The following is a 20,451-nucleotide window of genomic DNA, read 5'->3' as shown; positions in this document are numbered from 1 at the left end:
AGAAACAAATTTTGAAAATAGTCGATATCCTGGATTATTTGTTAGGTTATGTTAGGTTAGGCTATGTTCATTATTGTCTGCAATGCTCTACAAACAACGCGTAATTTTTTCATCTCAGTGTTATAAAGATAACCGATAAAAAAGCTCACGGCGAACTGTGCTACAGTGAAATATACCTAATACATAAAATTTACATGTACCACAAAACCCACAATGTAGCACTTGATCAACCAACTTATATATTGTTTTCAAATTCAGCTTTTAATTCAGGTAAAAGTAAAAGGTAGCAGTTACATAAGCCAATTACGATTCTATTCGTTACGTAATTTTCGTAGGTGACTTAACATCTAAGGCGTTACTGATCTTATACTACTGGTACTGAAAGCTCACGGCTAACTGTGCTACGGTGAAATGTAATACGTACAATTTATTTGTAACCCTCCAGACTGCTGAGAAAGAATTGAAGAACTCGTCTCTTGCAGTTGACCGAGAAACGATATTGATTCGGCATGCTTCATTACACCCACTTCTATACACCCACGATGGCCGCGTGGCTTAAGCGCTGGCCTCTCGTGTCGAGAGTCCCAGGTTCGAATCCTGGGTCTGGCAAGTACACATATTGTTTTTCAATTTGTGTATGAGTCAGAGTATGGACCTAATAGGTTGAGCAAGTGGCTGACATACATTTCTCGTAAAAAACAAAATCTGTTAATACAAACCTCTACTCTGTGGAGACCCATATGATCCTACTAGGATCGGACATGGTCGGAAAAAATAGGATGAGGAGATAATTATACTGCAGGTTGGTCTTCAATCTTCATCAGAAGATGATACCAAAAGAAGAAGATAATAATATATCACAACCATCGGAAGATGATCTGGCTTGTACCTACTATTACGTGAGAAATTATAAAATACTCAAGTCAGTGATAAAGTACCGTGTCCGGTAAATTGTACTCTTATTGAAATAATAGATAGCAGAATATCATTGAGACCGGATGTACGTTCTACGTTCAGCGATTTACTGGGCGGGCGGTAATTTGTGCGAATTTAAAAAAATATCTGGTGTTCCTTTGAGATTCAGTGCTTATTTGTAGGTAGTAACTGAACATTCCAAAAACGGAAACCTAGAACTGTAAATGTGACTGTTTATTGACCTAAAAATAATTTATTGTTATTTTTGTAAAACAAGTGATTGTTTAAATCATTTTATTCCCCCACATATTCACATATACAGTACACTCTCAGTAATCCGTCGCTCGATTATCCGACAACTACTATAATCCGCCGTTATTTTTACTAGTTGAAAGCACAAAATCAAGCTCTATAATTCACCAGTATTCGATTGTCAAATTCAGTAGTCCGCCGCGTACAAACAACGCAGAGACGAGTTTATTTTGGAAACTTTTCCTTCGTAAAACGTACATTCATCGCGAATAAAGTAATGTACCAGAGAGGAAAGTGCCCAAGGACCGCATCACTTATGCCGTGCTCCACAATGTAACCGGGACACACAAAATGAAGCTTTTGGTCATAGGGAAAGCCAGGAATCCTAAGCCATTCAAAAATATCTGCCGAACTGGTTGTGTCAAGTGATTTTCTCGAACTCTAGCTCTCGAAATGGAAAAATTTATAAACCGAAGCGCTCGACTCATTTTCGGAAAATATTGACATAGTGAAGTATCAAATTTTATTTATATTATAGAAAGAAGTGTTTTAGATTTTTTGTTATATGGGCTGTCTAGCTCAGACGCTGAAATTATTTTTCCACGAGACGGAGCGACAACTTTACCGATTTAGTGAACCGGAACGGCGCTCCGGTGCGCTCCGGTCCATTTCGAGCCCTGGCTTATTATTTAGTTAATAAATTTAGTTATATGTATAATTTAGTAAATACTATTTAGTATAAACTTGATTATAAATAAAACCATAATTTGCTAGTACAAATTTCTCAAAAAAACTCATTTTACGAAATACCTGTTTTAATTTTTACCATATTTTATATGTATGCACTATAATCCGCCGCTTTGACTAATTGGACACTTGTCTGGATTAAGGAATGGCGGATTACTGAGAGAGTTCTGTACATATATGTACAGTACAATAATTATGAAACAGTAAATATGAGACATATTATTATGTATATCAAATGATACACACACGTCATATATTATGTATATATATATTGATTTTGCTCACGAGACCTAATAAAAGTAGATATTTAATATAAAATTTGAGGAAGAATTGCTTTGTTCTGAAAAAAAAATATTTCCCGTAATATCTTCACAATGAAAGTATTTTTTTTTATTTGACGCTGATTGTTGATAAAAAAATATATTGAAAACAAATATTTCGATATATTTAAATAGTGATTCTCGAAATACTCGATTACTCGGCTATTAAAACAGTCGAGTAATTCAACATTCGTGTATGCAGCAAAATAGGACTAAAAGCTTGGACTTTATCAGAGAGGGGTCAAAATAACTAAGAATTGGCAAACATTCCGAAGCTCTTTCTAGTAGGAGCTTTTGCATGAGGAATATTACAAATAAAATAACATGGAGTCCACTAAAACTTGGCACTGCTATTTCAAATATCTTCCTGCAGCTTTTGAATATTTTTCATAAATTCCCAGTGACCAGGGGGAAGCTTTCGAGATAAAATCTCATGTTGTTTTGAGAGGAGAAATGGAAATGGGGTGACTTTTGAATTGTTTTTTGGAAGAGGGTGGCATATTTGAATCTGCATGTTATTATCTTAAATTTATGAGACAATATTTATTGCTTTTTATGAGTATATACATAATCGTGAATAAATAAATTCATTTTGACGGTTGCAGACTATTGTAGGTATCAATGGCGAAGACTCCATACTAGCCGATTATTTGAAGCCTACATTCTTAAGAAGAATATTTTTAATTGCATATTGACTTATTTATATAATCACTTGATTATATATTCTATAAAATAATTTATTTTGTCAACGAGAGATGCCGTATGTGTAGGAATGTATTACACAGATAATGACAACATAGTCTGCAAAGGTTTTAAAAAATATACCACAGCCCACCATCTGTCTTGACGTAAATAACGGTCGGATTATGTTTCAAATAATTCTCATTTTTTTTCATATGGACTTTACGTCACGTAGCCCTGCCCAGTCTATCGAATTGTATGAACTAAGGTAAGCTTCGATTGCAGAGCCTAAAACCGAAAAAAATTATATGGTGTTCAATCGAATATTAATAAATATAGAAATATTTAAAAAATAAAAAGAACTTTTGTCTAATGATTTTTGATGTGTATAAATGTATTGAAAAAACACGTAATTTAAACTGATCGCTTAATTTTATGTCGTCAGTGAGTTTTTGAAGTTTCATTAAATTATTGTGTCGTTGTCATTAGTGTGTACCTCTTCATTAGTAGGAATATCGTATTATCTTCTTATTTCTCGAAAGTATACCTGACAAGTATGTTCTTTTTATCAGATCTCCACAGCCTACCTCTTTCCAAAAGTCACCCGTCGCCACTGGTAGGTATAATATATAATTATTGTATAGTAAAATAACAGAGTATTACCACGTAAACTAAGGTTCATTTAATAATTACAAATTAGTTTTCCATTCAATATCTATGATATATACCTACTTAATCTAATTTTATAACAATTTGTTAATCTACCTAGTTATAACTGAATATTGATACCAAAGATACATATTATACGGAAACAACAAAAAACCTTGTTATATGATACTGGCTCTACAGTTTTTGGTAATATTCTATTTTCAAATTCAAAACCTTGATTTTTTATAGTTACATAATGAATCAATCCCGTATACCAGGCACGAACGATGGTTTTTGCTCGATCGTACCATAAACCCATGGGAATTAAGTCGTGTAACGTAAAATGTAAAACACGTGTAATAAAATATGATTATATTGAGATTTTTAAGGGGAAACAATCACGCTAAAGTGTGAGTTGTTTTCAAGTCATGATGATTCCCACCTGACCTCGTTGTATCACTTTTAGTTGTTTGTATTAAATAACAGACGATATGTGGCAAGAGTGAGAGGAAGTGAAGATTTAAATCCTCGCTCTTTAAACTAAGGCGTATTTTCTTCTTACCGTCGTGCAGTAGGAAAATAGTTGGACAATGAGTGCAATAAATACGCAAAAAAACGACCAAAACTTATCATTTTCACGACAATTGGGAAATTGGGTAATGATGGTAAAAGATGGTAAAGACAATAAGTTGTTGTTTAATTTGGAATATCTTATTGTCATCAGCAAATTATAATTGTATACGAAGAATGTGGTAGATCACTGCCTGTTTAAAGTTTCATGTCCCTGTCGTATTACATTGAATTGATGATCATAGAAAAGAGATATTTAGATTGTATAATATATTCCTGAAATTATTGAAGTATTTCTTTAAAAAAAAATGGAGGTATTTGCCTATACAGGGATCGATAGGTAAATACTACTGATATCTAATATAAGTATATTAAATTATAAACTATTTATACATATATTTACTAAAGTAATGATCGTAAAAATTTAGAAGTAAGTACAAAAGAATGACCCAATCACTAATTCCTACAGGAATGAAAATGTTCCATCTACTTAGTGAAAAGCTATTGAATTTATATGACATTATCTTCCCTTTATAAATTAAAATTGAAATTCGATTTCCATCAAATATCCTCAGTATATAGTATATTAATTGAATATTTAATTAACTGTTCATTAGAAATTAAATCAATTAAGATTATGTTATTAATCTTTTTAAAAGTGGACATCCGCTGTTTTTTTTTTGTATTATGTATGCAAGTGGCGAAGGGTGGAAGTAGGTTCTTAAGATCCACCATAAATAGTGCACAAAAAACTCTCGTCAGTTATACGTAGTTGTTTTCATTGAACTAAGAATACAGTGTATTTTATAAGTAAACGAGTATTTTTTGACTATGGTTTTCGCTGGATTTCATTGAAATTTAAAAACAAACCAACACCATCTGTAAATTGTAGTCTTAGTTCAATAAAAACAAATACGTATGAATAACATAGTTTAATGTGCACTTTAAATGTCAGATCTTAACAGCCTACCTCCACCCTTCGCTACCGATGTATGCATTTTTCTTTAATAATATAGTCATAAGTGTCGCAAAACTTAGGCATTGTCCATATGGCGCGAGTACCAAAAATGTGCTACACTCATATAACGCGTTTTATTTAGAAGTGAACAAGCTAGTTGAAGTAATTCACTTTTGAAAGTGCATAAACTGCATAAAATATGCATGAAAGTGCATAAACTGCGTAAGTGCATAAACGTGATTGACACACGGCTCCTGAGATTTAATATCTCACAATATACTAGCAAGATTTTATATTCTTGTAGGTATAGAAGCTAGGTGACGTAATTTATTTTGAAACGGCTATAAAACTGTCATTTCGAGTGCAAGGCGATCTTAATTAATTTTAGGATGGTTATAAAAACATCGCGTTATCAAGAAATCGCGCGACAGATGATACGCTGTAAGTGCATATGAACGGCTCAATGAGGTCTCATGTACCTGAGATGCGCGCAAGTCAAATCGCGCCATCCGGACAAGGCTTTGGGAACAATTTGATAAATGCCACCGAAAAAGGGGGCAATGGATGGATATATCGCATAGTGAGTCCTTAAGACACTTAACGGTCACAGAATGACCTTAAGACATGCTGGATAAATTTTTTAATAGACTACGATCAATCGAAATACATAATAAAATGATAAGAACCGATAGAAGTTTAAGGACCTACTGAATACCTTCATACCTCATTGATGATGAAACTAATTTATTGTCCATTTGGTTGGCTTAATAATTTGAACCGTTCCGTTTATATTATTAAACGTCCATTTAAGGGAGAGGTATACCAGCAGAGAACCTAGGGGAAAAATACAAAGCTTGCAATTTGAGATTTTTTTTATAATTTACAATTTCAATTATATTAATTAATAAATATATATCTGAAAATATTACATAGATTTTTTTATTTATTTTTTAATTCAATGATAAACTAATAACATACATAAACAATTGTAATAAAATGTGAATTCGTTGCAGGGTCACATTTTATTATTACATTATATCTTATGGTCATTTTTATTATTTTAATTTAGTTTATTAAGTTTTCAATTTTTCGTCGTATAGAGTTTTGACTAATTCATCGTTTTAATATTTTTTATATTTATTTAAAAAAATATAAATGTGTATAACTTGAAATCCTTTTTATTTTCAGGTACATATTTATTAAATAATACGTCGAAATTGTAAATTATCAAAAAAAATCTCAAATTGCAAGCTTCGTTTTTTTCCGCTAGGTTCTCTGCTGGCATGCCTCTCAACCTTAAGGGACTCACCAGAGTTAGAAAAAATCATTGAAAACAAAAAACAAAAGAAAAGATTATGTTGACATTATAACAATTGAAATCTGATTATTTTTGAATGTACGATTGTATGTATTGTGTATGACAAGCAATATAGATATGGTTTTGTTAGTTATCTGTTCAATTGGTGATAGTATTATCAAAAATAACTTACTTTATGTACATGTATGTGTCAAAACACATGACATTCAACCAGAGGAAGCAGGCCAAAAATGATCCTTGGATAATGTAAGCTGAAACAAAGAGAGAAACACAAATTAGTACATATAATCAATCAATAATATCAATACGATGTAGTAGGGCAATGGCGACATAAAGTATACATACATTTGACGTGCGGTTCATAGATTCAGTGGATACGACGCATGTCTTAATAATTCCAAAATAATTATATCCATAAAAACAATAATAAAATAATTATTGAAAGTATAATAAAGTGTACTAATTAATATTATTAATTAAATTGTTTTGAGTAGGTATTGTCATTTCCCTTCATTTTCGAAAGTGGAAAGATGCTGTCACTTTTATTTTTGTATGGTTTTTCGTCTGGATTCAGGACTTGGAGGTGGATAAATTACACACCGGAATTGTAGTGGAAACGGCAAGGTTTATTTACGTTAATATCTACTAATGGTTACATTTTTTTATAATTTATTTTATGCGTAGCGCGAGTTAACAATGTTTACTGTCTGACCATCTGCCGCGTATTGTCCGCCATTTTTTTTATTTCGCTTTCAACGGAAAGCGCTGTCGAAAAACGGCGACAATGGCGACGTTGCAGATATTTTTAAACGGCCGCAATTTACAGCATTACCGGCTTTATTATTATTTATTTTCGTGATCAACCCTTACTATTTGTCGGTTTGGTACCGATTTGAGCTTCCCCAGATTCACAGAGACATCCCCAAATGGAGACCATTTGGGAATGTAACAGTATGTTATATTATTTATTGATTTACAGAATACATACTTTCCTCATAAATTTACCTACTTAGGGAATAATTTGAATACGTCAGTCAATGGGTATTTTGATAAATAAAATCACGTGTTTTGAAGAGCACGCCCGATCTGAAAAGTCACCGCACGCAACTACTATATTATACACAAATTCAATAGAATGATAATTTTTGAAACAGTTCTAGTCTAAAAAGTTTGGTATGTATGTATGACAGTCACAGAACAAATTTAATAAATATGAATCTAAAATCAGTTTCCATTGACGATTTGATACGAGATTTTTCTTCTTCATAAAACCCAAAAAAATATAAAGCCTCCTAAATATCTAACGTAAATATTGAAAATAACGTCTTTTTAACACTTTTTTAAGTTTATCCTACATTTATCGACACTTGAGAGTTTCAGCTCGCCCAGAAGGCAAACTCACTTCTCACTATATTACCTGATTTTAGTAGTGACCTTTGCCTATACAATTTCGGCGGCTGATACTTGTTTTTAAGGTCCATTGATTAAAATGGGATAATCTCAACAGAGTGAATACCAAACATACTTACTAAAAAGACAAATAAATTTATTACGACGTGTAAGCCACTTAAGAAGTTCAAAAGCTTTTGTGGTCCCTAATTTGCAATATATTTTAAACGTCTTGCATCTGTGGAGCAAGCTAATAGGTAATAATCAAACACAGATGGTATGTAATAAAGCCTTCATTATTGAGTGGATATATGATAAAAATCAAAATGAATATAATATATATATATTGCGAATAATATCAGAGACAGAAACGCTAACAAAGGAAATCACTTCAGATAATTGGCCATAGAATAAAATAATAGCCTACATGGTTATAATAGTTTTTTGTATGAAATTGCTTTTCTGGTATGGTGAAAAGAAAATTGAACTTTCGATTCTAGAGGCGATAAAAGAAACGTATTAACTAAATAGGAGTCTGAAATTAGCTGCGCTTCCAAGCGTCGATTTTCACGAGATTTCCCCATCAGGTTATTTTACACAAAGCTTTCCCGCTAAAAGGGTATAACCAGCATTTAAATTCTCGAATTTCAAGTTATTATTTTTGTACGTGACGCTTTTAAACCACGGCGATATTAATTATATACATTTCTTGTCTATTTTTATACAAAATACAATTTAATCTTATTTTTATTTGAAATCAAATACTTTATAATATTTAGAACTTTGGTTAACGATTCATAAATCCTAATGGAATTTAGTTTTGTCTATTCCATTTGAGTCGTTTTTTGCAACCTGGGTTTCGCCTTTCGGCATCTTTAGGCACTATTATATACACTCACAAAATATTTAACAAACGCGTTTTTAACCGTTTCATCTAGATACATAAAATCAGTTTGATCAAGTATTATATACGTTAACCAATTTCTATATTTACAGTGCAAGTAATATAATATGTGCTTTGTTATAAAGTGTTTAAAGTTGCACACTTTATTTCGTTTAAAATCTAGATTTAATTATATTACTAGTTTAAATTCTAAATAAGTTAAAAAAAATACAAATAATATACTAAGGTAAGTAATATCTACCTATATTATGCGCTAACGAAAACGAGAAAACTCATACATAAATGACAGATCGCATTGTATAAAAAATTGCAGGCAAATACTCTTCTAGAATAAGCATTACGTTTAAATGTAAATATATAATTGCATGGTTCCGGTCTAGTGGCGGCAGGTTATATGAAAGTATGGTGAAGTAGGCAAGTATGGTGAAAAAGTATGGCGAGGCAGGCTGGTAATCAATTTGCGGCAAAATTTCCACGTTAACATTATATTATATTGGTACGTTATAATGACCAAAGTAAATCCTCCGTGTTGCCCTGCATTTTTTTTATCGCGTCGCTATTTCTCGTAAGTTGTCGGCTATTGTTGGCCTGCTTCATTCAGTTGTATGAGAAAGCCGATTACTTGCCCCTCTTTATATTTAATACCTCTATGGTTCCGGTCATTGGGCTTTATGCATCACACATAATATTATCACACCGACCTCATCAGGCGGCGGATAAAGCCGCGCCGCAGTAGTAAAAGATATGAATTCGGCTGGAAACACGGTGAAAGATATTAATATCGCAATACAATTCTTAAAAACTACTTTTTTATTTTTTCCCCATAAAAAAAATATTTAGCACGTCGAAAAATTTTGGCACGCGTAAATAAAAACGTTCTCCAACCCTAGTATACACCAATGACAGGAATAAAATGCGTATAGTTTTATATTTGTGTTTGAATTCTGTATCATACATAAATAATGTACTCCGTACCTCATTTAATCTATTGTTGTTTGATCAATGTTTATTCTAGTAGTTTAGTCTTTTTGTTATTACATTTTTTTTCATGATTTCGTTTTTGCCTTAACGCAACATGTTGATATTTTACAAACAATTCTATTATTGTCATAAAACAATAGTTAGGCCTTTATGATCGGCCAGAAGCGATATCCATCTATGGGCGATGCAGCCAGCGCTTATCTCACTTTTGCAAAAATAACTTCCGATGCAGTGTAATGCGGAAATTATCTGATTTCAACGTCACGCTAAGAGCAGCGATTTTTTTTAAAAACATTCAGAAAAACTCTGTGGAGCATAAAAATGTTCCTACTTCGTAGAGTCAAACATAGCTTGAATTTGTTTGAGAAAAACTCGAGTTCTAATGCTGCAGACCTTCAATAATTTTAATTAACTCTGAGTTTGTATTTTTAGTTCGTGATTTACAAAATCTACAGTAAAATTAAACGAAATTTTTGATTACATACTATTTTTTTTAGATTTAACGCATGGTTGTTGCTTTAGACAACTTTCTGATAATTTAGCGGTTGCCATTTAATTGTGTTTTCTCATTTGAGTATTTTTATTGTATACAGTTATTAAAATGGCGTCTGTCTACATAACATAATATTATGTAAAGAGTGTAAATAATATTTATTATACGACGTGTTCAATACTGCTAGTGTTTCGTGTTAGTGTTTCGCTTCAGACCAACGAACGTGACCTAACTAATATTGGTTGGACCAATTATAATTATATATATATTATATTCGACCATGTCCGATCCAAAAGGATCATATGGGCCTCCACAGAGTAGAGGTTTTGTATTAACAGATTTTGTTTTTTTTTTTTTACGAGAAATGGATGTCAGCCACTTGCTCAACCTATCAGGTCCATACCCTGAATCACACACAAATTGAAAAACAATATGTGTACTTGTCAGACCCAGGATTCGAACTTGGGACCCACTGCGTTATAGTTCAACGCTTAAGCCGCGCGGCAACCGTGGGTGTAATATAATATTATAATTATGGTGGCCCTCATTCCTTTTTTCCTACCTACCAAAAATCAAAGTTATTGTCGCAAGACCAGGCGACGTGATGGCAGTTACTTTAAAACAGCGGACGCGCCTTGGCTTGCTAAAGCTAAGCTGTCGTTAACCACAGAGTGACTCATCCAAAACGCATCTGTTTGACCATCATTGCGCTAAATCTGATACGGGTTGAGCTTGCTACAACATCATCATCATCATTTATCACAAAATCAGAACATTTTCCGCTGAATCCGAAAATGCTGTCACTATTCACTGTTTATTAGAAAAAGCTACATCAGTTAAACTGTTATAGTAACGTTCCACTTAGAAAACTTATAAATAAAGGTTATATAAAAACTAAATTTTTGTATTGCTTCTTTTATTTGTCATCCGTTAGAATGTGCCGCCTCTAAGCAGTGAATGACCTGCTTACTTACACTGGACCTAATGGGTACGGTACATAGCGAAGGGCCGAGAAAGGGAGACGAAAATGGTACAAGAAAATAACCTTATTATACAATGGGAAATCATGAATGAAAATATTTCCCATGGTGTATTATATAATGGACTTATTAAATACCCAATCAAAGAAATAAATCATTATAGGAAAACAAAATAGTTTTAACCCATTAGCGACGGACGCGCTTTATATACGTTAAAGTGAATAGACTATTTGAAACCGCATTCTAGATGGTAAATGGAAACTGCTTTGTTCTCTATGGACTTCCTCTAAAGGCTCGATATTCTATTGTTTACGTATTATTCCGATTTTATGGTATTTCCAAACACAGGCCAGAATTTAGATAATTTTAATTAAACATTAAAACGATTTACATAATTCGGAAATATTAGAAAGAAATCTTGCAAGTACATTGGCCGGCATCAAGATTTTTTTTCAATATACTACTGAAATTAACAAATTATATATTCAAGACGTTCGCTACATGACATGAAAAAACCAAAGCCATATGTAACAGTATGTATTGACAATATTTATACAAAAATATAGTAATTAGAAAAGTAAACATAAACATAGCAAAAAAGTAAGTATATGAAAGTACTTATACAGTGACGTCCCGTGGGGGTAGGCAGATTGAGCGTCGTTTGGGAGCGGCAGTTATTCGAAGGGCGGCAAATTGAGGAGAATAATTTGGTATATATACCTATATAAATAGCTACCTAAGCTGAGTACTTAATAACGAAAATATCTTTAAAAATTACGCTCACTGGTTGGAAACAAAATGTATTAATTAACATAAAAGGTTTAACGGGACTGTATTTTTTTTGTCGGGTTCGCGATGTCTAGTTTACTTTCATTGCCCTTCGACGTCCTTGGTGACCAAAAATGACACGAGCACGGATGATAAAAAATATTTTGAAAACAATGGGGCGGCATTATGGCGCTGCCCAGGGCGGCATTTTGTCTAGGGACCTCACTGTACTTATATCTAATGAGTTAAGTAGACCCTATTTAAATATATATATATTATATTAAACAGAGTCAACCTAAGCCCATCATCATGTAAGTGAAATATAATATGAATGTTTATGTGATTTGGATATTTCCGTAACAGCTATTGCCATTCCAAAGGCATTTAAGCTCTGCAAGCTCTCGATTTCTAAGATAGTTATCGGGAGCATACAGGTCAATTCGAGAATGACAGAGTTCTTATTTATACCATATATCTATATGTCGAAAACATATAATAATATAAAAATATTGTAATAAATCTGTGACTCTCCACAACATAATATTATTGAATCATAAATTTACACTATCTAATAATAGCTTTGAAGTCTGTTTATTTTACAATTATAGCTAAAAAAAATAATAAACCAAAGCTTATAGACTATAATATTATTATTATTAATTCCGAATAAGTAGACTTTCATCTCGATTCTTGAATTAAAATAATTAAAATAATGGAAAATGTTATGTAAATTCTAATTGAATAAAAGTTTTTACTACCTATCCGGTTTGGTGTTGCCACCGGGGCTTCGCCTTTCGGCATCTTCAGGCACTATGCGCATAATATCATGATATCAAATTATTACGATATAATAACGTGAAAACCTCATTATCTATGTACATGAAGTAAAGGAGCAAGTGTAAAAATATTTTTTTAACGGCCCACATGCTCACCGTACGTCAAAATGGAGCCTTTATGCTATTTTTTTCATGTTCAAACACGTTAACATGATCTTACTCGCTACTTCATTTATCGTTTGTCAATTTATGGCTACGGCCGTATGTTGTAGCGTAACCACTGCGAAATGCCAATAGAAATGGTGTATTTCAAAAAAATACTACCTTATTCTTAGATCAATAATTATTATAAATCAAACATTATTCGTAGAATGTTTATCATATTTAAATGGTCAAAGACATAGCTTATAATCAGTATCTTTAAAATTATCTTTAAATGACGTGTAAATTTAGCCCATTTTTTTAATAATAAAATGCCTAATTTTGTCAAATTTGGGATCATAGAGATTATCAATATATTTGTATATTGTAAATATTTCACTATAACAATGTTGACATAAATTTTACTAATGGTTTTATAAATGCTTTTAAACATAGTATAAAAGCTTCATTTTGACGTATGCTGAGCATGTCCTCCCTTAATATTTGAAATATTTGTAAAAACCCGTAGCAGATACATTGGATACTCACTATTAATACTGCAGTAAGCACATTAAATGGTCATTACTCATAAATACTGGAACTAGACAACGTGTTGGGAGTATATTAAAATTGGATAATAATAAATGTCACTAAATATTTCTAAATAAAAAAAAACAAATTAACAATGTAAATTTATAAATCATAATCCGTAAGCTAAATGCATCAAATATGGCACCAAAATGTCAGGCTTTCAGAAGAATATTCGATTCGCAACTCTGCGATGAATGTGTTGTTTTAGAGGACATTGTACATATAGCAGTACAATGGCCTAAATATGAACGACACAAAGTACAGCTGCGCATTGCGGATATCTTCGATAACAACTCAAAAGCTTGACAAAGCTCGACAACTTGAAACGTGCCCTGGTGGTGAATAAGACGGAAGAGCTTGGCAAAATTTTAAAGTTATTTAACATAATTGGAGTGAGGACCTGATCGGCAGATCGCCTTCTACACGAGAATAGGCGATATGACAGCGAGTCGCAGTCAAAGCCTCGGTACAATCATAAAAAGAAGGATATTAGTTAAATATATAGTAAAGTGAGGGTAGGGCAACGGTTATATAATGAAGTACCTGTACTTACATTGTATATCTGCGTAGTTTTATTTGCGTATTTGATACGGAGAAAAAAAAAGTCTTGCCAACAATAATAGATAAAAATAATAATTAGTCCAGTTCGACTCTGTGGATAAATTGATAGACCAGCATTGGTCCATTGGTATATTGTTTTGGCGCTTAAGCATTCACTCCTCGTTCGAATCCCGATAACACGGAACAATGTTTGAACTGAAACGCATGCGTGTAATTTCCTAGCAGGCCAGTCCACCGGCAATTCCCAATAATTGTACAGAAATTCGAGACAGATGAGGGCATTTCTAATTCACAAATATTTTACTTTTAAACTTATTATTAAAATTCCGTTATGTTCCCTAATAACAGTAATGTCTGCATAATATTATTGAATACGTTATTAAGTTTATGGGAATTATTTTTTGTAAACCATTGACCATATTGGTGATTCTGTTAAGGCAAAAAACCTAAATACTATCAAATAATTTGACTACCAATCTGTCTGTAACACTTAAACTGTATCTTGTCTCTCTTTAGAGTATTTACGCTTCCTTGTTGCGCGATCAGAATCACAAATAGAACACCTACGTTACATCCCGTACAAGGTGGTTACACCCAGGCTTTGAGAAAAACACATAAATATTGTGTCCTCACCGGGATCGAAACCAGAACTCTCGGGTGGAAGGCCAGCATCTTACGCACTGCACCACGAGAGCCGCCAATTTCATAGCATTACGAATTAATGTTACTTATTTGTGTCCTCATGAGGTTTCCTATAAGCTTATTTTAGAACGCGTCCAGAAGAAATTTCTTCGATGTCTTTATTTTAAAACATTTAACTATTTTCCTTTCGATAATTCGTCAGATGATTATTTTCTCCTTTCTACAAGGCATGCTTACTTTTCACTCTCTTGAATCTCGTCGGTCTCTTTTGCTGTTGAAACACTTTTGCCTGTTATCGCGAGGGATGGTTTCCAATCCTGGTGTCCTAATGGATTTGAATTTCCATGCGCCTGTCAATTACCTACGTGGTCGCAGTCATGATTTATTCTGGATTGGAACCGTTTCCTCGTGTCAAGCCTATCAGGCACCATTAGCGAAGGGTGCAAGACTAGTAAATGCGCTCCCTAAAGACATAGACATTTTCAATGATGTACTTTGCATTTTATTTTTGAAACTGTATTTTTCTGTATAAAATTGTATATTTTTCGTTCTCAAAAATTATATTTTTCTGTATTAAATTGTACTTAAGTATGTTTTGATTATTTTTTTTTTGTTATTATTATTGTTATTATATATATATATTTCTTTTTCTATATTCTCTTCTCTCTTGTGAGGGTAATGTTTGACTTATAATGTAAATCTCATGTTGTGTACGTCTTGAATTTAGATTTTTTATGTCCACAATGTTTTGTATTCTTAAATAAATAAATAAATAATTTGTAATTATGGTACTTTCGGTTATCAGGAATACAGCGGAAAACACATTTTGAAAATACCCGATATACTGGATTATTTGTTAGTTTGGGTTAGTTTAGGTTAGGTTAGGTTGGGTTAGGTTAGGTTAGGTTAGGTTTGGTTAGTTTAACCTAACAAATAATCCAGTTTATCGGCTATTTTCAAAATGTATTTTCCGCTGTATTCCTGATAACCGAACAGTACCGAAAATATTAGCGGGTCAGAATCGATTGGACGTCTCACTAGATTACAAGTTTCCATCAAAGACACATCGCACCGAATTGCAGTTATACATATTTATTATATTGCATCGATTGTACCCTTGTAGTTATTTAAAACAGTGAATAAATTATCGCCTCCTTCATCATCACGAACAATAATTATTGCTATCGTATCTCATCTGCAATACCTATCCTCCGCCGAACCAAAGAATACCACATGTATAAAAGCATACGACATAGCATATGTTATATTGATTATTCTAGAATAGCCTAACAATGAAGATAACGAAGTGCATATTAAATGAAATATTTGCAGTGTAATGGACTGTTTAACCTTAAAGCCGTGTCCACATTGGAAACAAGTTGCTGGCAACCTCATTAAATTTTAGATTAAAATAATTTTTGGTCAAACAAATTTTGATAATTATCGTGAAATTTAATGATGTTACCAGCAATTTGTTGCCAGTGTGGACACAACATAATGTAACAGTACAGTAGTGGGAGTTCTGAAGGAGCACGTAGAGGCAAAATTTTAAATCAAGAGCTAAGAAACTTTAATAATAAAATTGCTGCCCATCACAATTGATTTTCTCAATTATTGCCTGTGATATTTTATCGTTTATATTTTATGATATCGATTATCGCCTCAGTTTGGTGAACTATTTTATAGTTTACAGGCTACCCTATGGATCGGGGCGATTTCGCAATACACTTCTCCTTCCTTTTCAATCGGCTGAGTTATTTATTTGACGTTTTTGCGGGAGAGGTTTTTTTAATTTCGTTAAAGTCGCGCGTTTCTTTACGCGTGTTCCCAAATCGATATTCGATATACTCGCCTACAACACCCTTTATACTCACCCGCAACACTAGTTACGAATATCGATGTCGACTTACAACAATAATTTAGCATGCTTGTAAATAAGTTTCCCGCAAGTCATGGAATAACGAAAGAGAATCTTTTCCATATTTTTTACATTTGTACGAACAGGATTTTTCTTTTTAGTACCTTTTTTATTATTTATCGAATGCCGTCTCCTCTGCGAACTATATCAGTCATCACATCAAAGTGATCTCCACTTTTGAGACTATACAAAATACGCATCTAACTCGGGTCTAGGACGATTCGGCGCCGGGACAACTGGGCGCCACGAAGTCGAATGAAATTCGAAAATAAATAGACGTTCGTGAATTACAGGTACTTTAAAAATATATATTTAATAATATTATTTATATTATTATATTTTTATTTAATACTTTGTGAGAATTTGAATATGCCCACGTAAATAATGATTTAATTTCGCATATGTTTAAGTTCCAACGAGAAGAGAATTCTTTTATTTTTATATGTAGTCTCAGGCATGATAATTCTCAATCCGCAATAAAAAATATTATGTTAAGAGAAAAATGAATTTAAACTACTAAGTAGTAGATAGAAACTGATATAAAATATAACGAACGTTTATTTATTTCATTTGATATTGCGGCGACCAATTGTCTTGGAGCCCAGTTGTCCCATTCACTCTAACTCCAATCTACAAAACTGACATTTTCGCCACCACAAACAGAATGATATTTTATTTAAAACTTAAAAGGGCCTTTTGTATGATACATTAAATATTTGTCTTGATTTATCTATATGTCTGTAAGACATAAGCTGTCTCTTTCTCACACGCGTCTTTGTTGCGTGATCGCAAACAAAAAACCCACATTGTATTCCTTTCATGCACGCTGCACTTAATTTATTAGTCACATAATATGTTAAATGTTAAAGCAAGGAATGATTTTATTTAAATAAATAAAGGATACCTTTAAATTAAATTAGATTACGAATAAATATGTAAATTTAAAAACTAGCTATATTCCCACAATTTTTAGTGTGTATTTTCATGAATTGTAATGTTCACATCATAAAATCGATAGATTATGATGTTTTTTTCTGAAACAACTGCTATACGGGTGACCTAAGATATTCTCCCCTTGACGTTTGTCCGTGGGAAGATCGCAAGTACAATAAATCTATATATTATACCTATATATTGAGCATGTAATCAATATAAGGAGACCTTGATTCAGACGTCATATGGATCAATTATATTAAACACCAGTCGTCGTCATACAAGAGAAAGTGACCAAGTGCAAAATAGTAAATTGTTCAGGAGAGCCATTTTAACATTTGTAATCAATCTAAAAAATCCTTATATTGCATTCACATTTCTGATTATTTTTGTGGGTGTAGATATGATATTTACTTTTAAAATGAAATTATAATATTTGAAAAAATCACTTTTGTTCTAGCCTTTAAAAATACGAAATGATGTTGGTCAGTTTTACCACCCATGAATTAATGGAAAAATTGCAGATAGTCACTTTTCATTCTTAGAATACAGGTAAAACAAAAATGAAGTATAGGTATTTTTCTTTAAATTGGCTTTATTTTGAGTGCATTCTGAATAGAATGGTGAAAATAGAACACATTTTTTTAATTTTCTATGGAAAATACCTATACCTAGTTGCTTTACATGAAAAAGTACAAAAGTTACAAAAATATAAGTACATTAAAATAAATTAATGTAAAAAAATACTCTGCTTCAGATTGAGAATCCATGTTGGGTTCTGGTGCCCTGTCTGGCATGTCTGGCATGATATTTTCAGCAAGTTATCTGTACCATCCATGATAATCACGAGGAATTGCTCCAGTATCACACAGCTTTACAAAATATCTCTTTATTAGCCTGGTTATATTGAGTTCTTCTTTGAATAAGTATTTTAATGGGGGAACAAGTAGTGGCCGACCTCGCCCAAACACTGACAGGTTTTGAACGTCGTCGTTATAAGAATATTTTATGGAGAATGTGTCCTGGTCTGACACGCTCATACTGATTTTTCATTATTTTGGCAGCAAGTAATTTAAGATCTTCTTCGATCATATCAGCCCTTTAGTTAGAGCATATGGACACCAGGCGCCTCCAAGAATCCCTGTCGCTCGCCAGTCTTCTTGCATTGTTCCAGGTCAAACCAGCATCCCGTAGCTCTGTTGTATACACTTTATAGATAGTATTTAGCGGCCTTCCATGACGCCGGAATCCGGTTGGCTGAAAGAACGGGCAAGTCATGTTGAAATTCTGGTCCAAAGTTGCCTCTTCACTCTCAGTGTGATGAGAGGCTACTTAGTGCGATCTTTTATCTCCTCGTTGCTCATAAAGTCATACCACTGCACACCTAGTATCTGTCGCACACATCTGTTTTCTAAGTTCAGTATACGGTTGCTCTGAGCCTTCTTAAGGTGCCATGATTCGCTAAAGCAGCACCGTCAGAATGCAAGCATCAAATAGGCGGCATTAAATTTGGTTCCTAACTCATTTACTGCATATGGTATCACTATTTTTATTTTTATTTCGTTGGGATTGAGCTGCTCTGAAGATTTTTATGTTTATACAATGGATAAACAAATAGATTCCAACTCACATCTGAATTGGTTTTGACACATTTCCACCATTAATTTACTTCTACAGCTCATTTTATGAACGAACTCTACCACTTTACAATGAGAGAAAATTGATACGCCAAACGTTTTGTAAGAAATATATGACTAACTCCACGGAGTTGAGAATACCTACTACAAGGAAAACTGTCACTTAGTGATTTTTTATTGTAAAAGATTACAAAGAGAAATGACCATGTGTCTAATAGTCAATTTTGCTTGGCAAAAAATGTGCCTTAATGCAGATAGTCATTTTGATAAATTCGAGATAGTATGTTTCCAGGCTGAATTTCAGTTGGTCATTTTTTCCAGACAACCATTATGTTAGTAAGATGTCAGATATTCAATAAAACCAATTTCGTAAAAAATGCACTTGGTCACTTTCTCTTGTATGACGACGTGACCTGATTTTACAATTAATTGAATCCAATAAAGTATTTCAATAAAATAAAATCGTTAATTACTAATTTGTGATAATTATAGCAGCCTGGTTAAATCGTGCTATATGCATTTCGCTCACACGCATAGGTATTCCAATATACGTGTTCTTTAGTTATGAATTGAATACTTTTACCCTATATTGTTAGACAATAATGTTGGCAGGAGGCACTGTCACCTTGTTATGTTTCTTCTTTGCCCATATCCGCCCCTTAACTGGAGCATATGGACACCACGCGGCGCCTCCAAGAATCCCTGTCGCTCGCCAGTCTTCTTGCTTCGTTCCAGGTCAAACCAGCATCCCGTAGCTCCGCCGTATACACTCTGTAGATTGTATTTAGCGGCCTTCCAGGACGCCGGAATCCGGTCGGCTTGAAGAACAGGCAAGCCAGGTTAAAGTTCTCTTCTGGCATCCGCAGCACGTGGCCGAGCCAGGTCCAACGTCGCCTCTTCACTTTCAGCGTGATGAGAGGCTGCTTGGTACGTTCTCTTATCTCCTCGTTGCTCCTAAAGTCATACCACCGCACACCCAGTATTCGTCGCAAACATCTGTTTTCGAAGCTCAGTATACGGTTGCTCTGAGCCTTCGTAAGGTGCCATGATTCGCTACCGTAAAGCAGCACCGTCAGAATGCAAGCGTCGAATAGGCGGCATTTGGTTTTGACCGAGTACAATCGTGAGTCCCAGACATTTCGCATCGAGTTGAATGTTGCTCCAGCCATTCCCATTCGGATAGCGAGCTCTTTCTGCAAAATGCCATCTCCCGTGATGTGTACCCCCAGGTACTTGAAGCTGTCGACGCTCTCGATGCTCTGTCCATCGCTAATCAGAGGGAAATCTGGATCAGGACAGGTGCTATTGCACAAGACGTTGGTTTTCTT

General features: G+C 33.5%; 1 protein-coding gene across 2 annotated transcripts in view; it reads right to left on the bottom strand.

The window, feature by feature from the left end:
• Positions 1–20,451, bottom strand: part of LOC147073945 (G protein-coupled receptor Mth2-like) — a 421,896-nt gene that overhangs the window by 214,719 nt on the left and 186,726 nt on the right. For both annotated transcript variants that reach the window (XM_085944476.1, XM_085944477.1), the window contains exon 5: positions 6,582–6,660. In XM_085944476.1, the coding sequence (XP_085800602.1) occupies positions 6,582–6,660 (79 nt within the window). The remainder of the gene's footprint in view (positions 1–6,581; positions 6,661–20,451) is intronic.

The sequence above is a fragment of the Rhyacophila brunnea genome, unplaced genomic scaffold (genome assembly GCF_057557595.1).
Source record: "Rhyacophila brunnea isolate RB1 unplaced genomic scaffold, BYU_Rbru_1.0 scaffold_17, whole genome shotgun sequence".
Lineage (NCBI taxonomy): Eukaryota > Metazoa > Arthropoda > Insecta > Trichoptera > Rhyacophilidae > Rhyacophila > Rhyacophila brunnea.
This window is presented reverse-complemented; position numbering and strand designations above follow the sequence as displayed.